Source organism: Siphateles boraxobius, unplaced genomic scaffold (assembly GCF_051911475.1).
Source record: "Siphateles boraxobius isolate OS27281-9 unplaced genomic scaffold, OSU_SipBor_1 5, whole genome shotgun sequence".
Classification (NCBI taxonomy): Eukaryota; Metazoa; Chordata; class Actinopteri; order Cypriniformes; family Leuciscidae; genus Siphateles; species Siphateles boraxobius.
Window position 1 is genome coordinate 23782505 of NW_027509141.1, and position 7260 is coordinate 23789764.

At 41.0% G+C, this 7260-nt stretch overlaps 1 protein-coding gene across 1 annotated transcript; it reads right to left on the reverse strand.

Moving 5' to 3' along the window:
- Positions 1 to 4367: 4367 nt before the first annotated feature.
- On the reverse strand, positions 4368 to 7077 carry LOC143711392 (acidic mammalian chitinase-like). The gene is made up of 11 exons (XM_077202841.1): positions 7053 to 7077; positions 6932 to 6958; positions 6564 to 6768; positions 6219 to 6275; positions 5953 to 6118; positions 5730 to 5854; positions 5469 to 5592; positions 5185 to 5367; positions 4940 to 5056; positions 4718 to 4850; positions 4368 to 4624 (listed from the first exon to the last, which is right to left on the reverse strand). The coding sequence occupies exons 1-11, from the start codon at positions 7075 to 7077 to the stop codon at positions 4368 to 4370; spliced, it is 1419 nt and encodes a 472-aa protein (XP_077058956.1).
- Between the last annotated feature and the right edge of the window lie 183 nt (positions 7078 to 7260).

Genomic DNA, 7260 nt, shown 5'->3' on the forward strand with positions numbered 1-7260 from the left:
TATCTGGATGTGAAAGTATGCGTCTTTCAGGTCCAGAGAGAAGAACCAGTCGCCTAGGGCATATTTGCCAGAGGATCTGCTTCAAAGTAATCATCCTGAACATTCGTTTCATAAGGGTGCGATTCAGGCACCTGAGGTCTAAGATGGTTCTGAGACCGCCATCAGGAAGTAACGGCTGTAAAAGCCTGACTCACTCTGTGCTGGCGGGACCATTTCTACAGCTCCTTTCGTCAGTAAATTTATCACGTCTGAGCGGAGGACGGGAGCTTCGTTGCTCCTTACCGAGGTGGGAACCACGTGGCTGTAACGCGGGGGTCTGCGATCAAATTGTAGAGAGTAACCTTGTTTTATTATCACCAAAACCCATTCTGACACTCCGGGGATGGCCTCCCAGGCCTCGGCCCGTGTGGCAAGAGGTTCTATTAGTTTGAGCGACAGACGCTGTGCAGGGGCCTGGGGTTAAGTTAAGTGGAAGAGCAAAAGAGCTCTCTTTCTGAGTATGTTTGTGTTTTATTTTGTTCGCTATAACAGCGTTTTTTTGTGAAACTGAACGGGCCCAGAGGCTGCAACAAACACTCTGCCTCCAGAACTGAACTTGGAGCTTTATGAGAGTTTGAATGCTTGGACAGGAAGTGTGGCATAGCCTGGGACGACTTCTGCTCCGAAAAAGCAGATGGGGGAGACTGGAGAGTCCAGGAAGGCGGTTTTGTCCGCCTCCTTAATCTATCTCAAGTTAAGCCACAGGTGGCGCTCAAGCACCACCATGCTGGCCATGGCTCTCCCAATAGCCTGTGTGGTTTTAGTAGCGTGCAGGGCCAGGTCAGTTAAGCTCTCTAAATACGGCCGGGTCGGGCCCAGACTCCGGCTGCAGAGCTGCAGAGGAGTTTGGCCTGATAGACCTGTAGCACGGCCAAAGAATGTAGTGTGGAAGCTGCCTGTCCAGCCAAAGAGTAGGCTCGTCCAGTGAGGGCTGAAGTGGCCCTACAGGGCTTAGATGGATGAACCACCTTCGCTTTCGATCCGATGGCCGTGGGCGGACAGAGGTGCACGGCCACAACTTCATCAAGGTGGGGCAGCTTTTCATAGTCTTTTTCTTCTGCGCCGTCAACACTGGTGAGAGCGGAAGAAGAGGAAGTCCGCAGACGGGCCAAGTAGGGAGCGCGCCATGACTTTGTGCCGGAAAAAACAATGCTGCTCGCTGACGAGGGACCTGATGGCGCCCCGGCAAGAACCACTTGTCTAACAGGCTGCGTGTGGGCTCTTCAGGGAGAGCCCAATCCAGTCCAAGCTCTTCAACAGCTTTTGAAAGGACGCGAAGAAGCTCTGCGTCAATCCCAGCTCCCAGCTCAATCCCCGTCAATCCCGACCAATCCTCTGCGTCAGAGGCCACCAACGACATGCTGTCATCATGAAGATCCTCGTAGGATCCTCTGAACAAGACCAGACCACTAGCGCTGGCAGATGGGTGTTGGTCTGGGCGGGAAACAGCACAGGTGAAACCTCTCTATGTGGAGAGAACGAGGCACGTGAGACATGAGCCGACGTGAGCTCGTTCAACTCCGAGCATTCATCCCCTTTGCCCCACTGTTTTTTCCTCCGAAGTTCCTGGGAGGAAGAAAACAGGAAGGCGCGATGTCCACGTTGACCCGCAATTACACATGCAGAAGGAGCATGTGAAACCCGAGGGAGGGGTTCTAGCAGACCAATCACAGTGCTGGTGTCCGCGTAGAATTGGCGTGTTGTTATATTTTTGGAGAGGTGCACGTCAGGGTACTCTGAAGGGTACGCGCGCTACACACCGCCTACGACATAGCTACGGCGTGAGTTTGACACAGAAGTATAAATTGGGCTTCAGCCGTTGTGATAATAGAAACTTTCGATACTATTCGATACTATTCGATACTATTCGATACTATTCGATACTATTCGATACTATTCGATTCATTCTGTGGTCAGAACCAGGAAGGGTTCTGTTATCAGTCAGAGATGAGGGTGCCAAAGTAATGTCCATATGGCATTAATATACAGCTATAAGATAATACAAGTTATGTGTTTAGTAAACCATGTATTAAATAAAGCATACAAAATGAACATGTAGGGAATTATTACAGTTTTGACCATAATCATTTCAACATAAGGATCGTTAATATTTTACAATTTTATAATTATATTATAATACATTTAATTTATATAGCACTTTTAAAGGTACTTGCTGTGCTTTACAAAATGTAAAAATACATGAAGCACTTTATAAAATATATCCGACAGACATAATAAAACAAACACAAAATACTACAAAAACCAAAGGATCCAAAACACAAAAAAAGACTTTACAAAGTTATAAAAGCATGTCTGTACAAAATGTTTTTAAATGAGACTTAACAAAAGTTTTGCACCTTCACTGCAAAAGCTCTGTCACCTTTTGTTTTATATCTGGATCTTGGATCTGAGACATCTAACTGTTTCCAGAGGTGGACAGTAACAAAGTAGGCTATATTTACTTGAGTACTGTACTTAAGTACACTTTTTGTGTATCTGTACTTTACTTGAGTATTATTTTTTCTGGAAACTTTTTATTTTAACTTCACTACATTTGAAAGACAAATATCATACTTTTTACTCCACTACATTTATTTCAAGGTCCTTGAGTAGAAAGTAGTAATGGCAGTCAGTGGATGATTTTGGTTGCAGGGGTTGCATTTTGGTTGGAAATGAAAGTCGTGTTGACGTCAGAACCCGGCGTCGGAATGATGTCAGAACCCGAACGTCGGGTTGACGTCAACATTTATTTATTTCATTTATTTGGAAATGAAATTCGGGTTGACGTCAGAACCCGACGTCGGGTTGATGTTAATCTCCAATGTTGGACAGACGTGTATTGTGGTTGAAAATGAAAATCGGGGTGACGTCAGAAACCAACATCCGTCGGGTTCTGATGTCAGCCCGACTTTCATTTCCAACCAAAATCCAAAAGCAATTTTCACTGCTTTGCAGATGATTTACAGTTATATTTATCACTGCAACTGTAAATAATCTGCAAAGCAGTGAAAATGTTCATATGATGTTTCCAGATTACGGATCAAAGAGTTAACTGTAGGATCTAATGAGGGCTTCTTCAGAAGTGGTTGAACTGTCACTGTTACGACCTGTGTCTGTGTAGCTAATTATTTTCTTTATTGCTCTGTTCCTTTTCTCTCTCTCTCTCTCTTTTTTTTGTTTGTTTTTTTTTCCTGATTTTTAATAGGTTGCCCAATGATTGAAGTGAACGAACGCCATTGGTTGTCCAGTCAGGGCGTGGTCTTTATAAGGACGCTGCTGGCACTCGTCTGGGAGCTCATTCTTGGTTTGGTCGCACGTGAGTTGAGAGCTCCGGAATCCCTCCTCCGGCCGATGATCAAATTGTGTATTAGAAACTTTGATTAGTTCAAGTGAACGTGCATTTTGTGATAATCTCTGAACCGTTCTCCTAATGTCTAAACCATCTTAACAGTGTGGAGCGTAGGGGTGTCCTGCCTTGTTATTCTTTAATAAATTTCTTACTTTTGATTTAATTTTTTTGCATGAGTTTTTTTTTGATTATCGACCGGAGTGATTCGTTGCTGGGGTTCCATACCACAACCCAATAGTTATTTATTACGCCTCTTTAGTGATTTATATTCCCCTAGAGTCGGGGCGTAATAGTCACATGCTAGAACACATCCAGACACAAGAGAGCTATTCACTATAGACAACGGAACTAGACCTAAAGTCTCAATACCTTCCTCAAACAGTTTTATAGGAACCACATCTGAGTGACAACTGGTTAGCTTCAGCTGTTGAACTCAAAGATCCTGCTCTGATATAGGTGAAAAAGAATCCAAACAACACCTCCATAAATCCTGATTGATTCAATTATGATGAATTGATTATTTTTCTTTTTTAACCTTCCATGCATCCAGTGGCCTATGTAGTCTATATTTTTTATTTGCTGTTTTGCTTTGATAAATGTTTGATTTTGTGTGTTGTTTTTTATTTGAGTGAGATTGTGGAACAGTGTACTTACATCAGTCACAAAGAAAAAAAATCCATAGAGTTCTCCTCAAATGACAAGTCAGTTTATTCATTTCTTCTAAGCAAGGACAAAATGAACAATAACCAGATTCACAAGGAGTCATTTAAAAAGAGGAACTTACACTTACAAACTACACCCAGATGGAATGAAGACGTAACACAGTCAAGAAATATGTTCAGTTTACACAAATGATCCATTACATGAAACAGTTGATTGTTTTTGATTTTCAGTTGACAGTTTATTGTCATTTGTGTGCTTATGCAAATGTACAGTGTCCTGTTTCACAATTTGCAGATGTCTTTCAGAAGGTTCTACATTAATGATGCTTGGGCCAAACACAGCACTTACAGCTGTCATCAAACACGGTGCCTACAGCACAGTGGTCCAAGAAGGTATTGCCTCCAGCACAGTTATAAAATTTGTTGGGATCTTCAGGGTGAGGATAAAGTCCATCTGGCTTCCCATTACAGAATCCTGGTCCTGGAGCATGAGTGGTGGTGGTGGTAGTTGTGGTGGTCCTTGTGGTGCTTTGTCCAGGTTTGGGGGTGGTGGTTGAAGGCATTGGAGGCAGTTCTGGAAAACGCATTGTAATTAAGAAATTATTATTATTATTATTTTTTTTCAAATACAACCAGTATTGCAAATATGATTTGTGAAAATTCCTACCGATATCCAGAAGATTGCGCAGATGGCCCATCAGAGGATGGTTCCCCTGATTACAGAACTGTCCAGCAAAGTCATCCAGATCAAGCGCCCACACGAAGGCTCCACCAAATTTCTTGTCTTTTAGATAACGGACCTAAAAAATAAGAGGAAAAAAGTGAATTGTTAGTCAGTTGTTGGCAATTGGTGACAACGAAATCCAACTCCAGTAAAACTCAAAAGTACCTTAGTTTCGAAACTCTCCTTGGTGTCAAATCCAACCCACTCGCTGTTCTTTGTGGCATAGGGCACCTTCTGATCCTCAATCCACTGGATTGTTGTTCCCTCCAGGAAGCCACAGATCTATAAAGACATTGACATATTAATTGACAGAATAAGATGTTGAGATTGTTCAAAAGACACTTGAATATGAATGAATATATTCCATTTGTTTTCCATCTTGGACAAAATGGCTTTTCCAAATCTCCCACCTCATAGTAAGACCAGAATCCAGCCTCGCGAGTGTAGGTTCCAGCTGAAGCAGGTCCACTAGCTGGAGCTCCAACCTCAGTTTCTGCAGATGTCAGGCGGAATGTGCGACCGTATGTTGCGAAACCCATTCTGAGTTTCTCCACAGGGGTACCGTTGTCCCTCCAATAGCGCATAGCGTAATCCTGAAAGAGAAGGAGAGTTATCATTTTTAAATGGAGGAATTCAAAAATTTGTTTCGTTTTTTGTTTTCACCTTCTTTATGTCGCAGTAAATCAGTTCTTACGGTATTGAAGTAGATCAGTTCTTCCTCGTCCTTTGAACCTTGGTACAGGGGGCTGTTGTGTCCTGTAAATCTTTCCCAAGTTCCATGGAAGTCGTAAGTCATCACATTGATGAAGTCCAGGTATCTGGGAAAAAAATTATCACACAAATCAGGAGGGGTCTAAAACATCTCATGCAATACTGATTCGATGGCCCGTGACCCTACATAGGACAAGCGGTTTTGAGAATGATTGAATGGATGATTTGGTGTCATCATACTTACTTGGCAACCTCAGCAATCTCATATCCAGCATCAATTGTGCCTTTACCAGCTGATACAGCAGCAGACAGCATCAGTTGAGATCTGCCAGTAGCTTTGGCCTCGGCCTCATAGGCCTCAACAAGTTCCTGTGAAGAGAAAGATAAATAAAAATTAAAAGAGCTTAAGTTAGGAAAATGCTCCACAAAATTTGCTAAAAAAGATACTGGATTACAAACGGACCCACCTTGCACAGCAGTGTGAATCTATGTTTGTCTTCAGGTGGACTTCCTCTTGATCCAGGGTATTCCCAATCCAAGTCCATACCATCAAATCCATAAGTCCTCAGGAATATGATGGAAGACTGAATGAACTTCTGACGGTTTGCTGCATTGGACACCATAATGGAGAACCTAAGAGGAATTTTAAAATGCATTTCAATTGACCATTTAACAGCTGCTCAAATGTGATAATGACATGATAAAAAAGACCAAAACAAAACAGAATACTTACTGTGATGAACCAAAGTTCCATCCACCAACAGCCAAGAGAGTCTTAAGAGTAGGATTTCTGTGAGGATAATGGATATACTTTAGGATTCCATATATATATATATATATATATATATATATATATATATATATATATATATATATATATATATATATATATATATATATATATATATAAAAAATTTTTAGGGTTTTTTCAGGGTTTTTTTTTTGCATTTTTTCTGCAGTGTTAATTTCTTACTTTTTTTGGTATTTTTTTGTAAATATCTCACAAAAAACATTGTAAATTATTCAAAAATTTCAGCATCTGAAAAGTGTTAAAAGTGACATTTCAACTAATACATACCTGTTCTTGAGTTCATTGAAGGCTTTGTAGAGAGTCTCATCGTTCCACTCATATGTGATAAGCTCGTTGGCCTGGTTGATCATAGCGAAAGCATAGAAAAGGTGTGTACAAAGGAAAGGGTCGACATTTGCAGGTGTATACTTTCCAATTCCAGGTCTGTACTGGGACCAGTTGGTGAAGTAGCAGCCCATTTCCATGGAGAAGGCTGGTTATGGTTACACAAAGAAGCTCTTAGACAAGACATTTACACACTCAAATGCATTTGAGATATAACCTCTCTTCTAAATATTGCAATCAAATATAGATATTTCATTAAAAAGAAGAGATAAATATGATAATAATAATCTAATAAATACTCAATGACTCACCAACATGGCAGAGCACCAAGCCCAAACCTAGAATATAAAATAATATCAGGTAACTGACAAATATAAAATAATTAATTGTACTTTAAATTCCACTTCACAGTATATGTATATAATTTCTTACCTGCTATAAGTGTAAGCTTCCCCATTTTAGCTCCAAATTTCTATAAGAAACAAAGATCGGTTTCATTAATTTAAATAAACTAATAGCAGAAATAAACCTGAAGTTGAATTCTCAATATAGAAATTCCCTGATGGTTACATACCTGGGGTACCTCAAGAAAATGGAAAATGTGAGGACGGGCATCAAACCCCTAAGGTTTTTATAGGAG

Excerpts from the sequence above, each read along its gene's own strand:
- LOC143711392 (XM_077202841.1), bottom strand. The coding sequence starts at position 7,077 with ATGGGGAAGCTTACACTTATAGCAG. Across the intron at positions 5,368-5,468 it reads AACTGATCTACTTCAATACC|GATTACGCTATGCGCTATTG; the intron begins GTAAGAACTGAT and ends CTTCTCTTTCAG. Across the intron at positions 5,057-5,184 it reads GATTCTGGTCTTACTATGAG|ATCTGTGGCTTCCTGGAGGG; the intron begins GTGGGAGATTTG and ends ATGTCTTTATAG.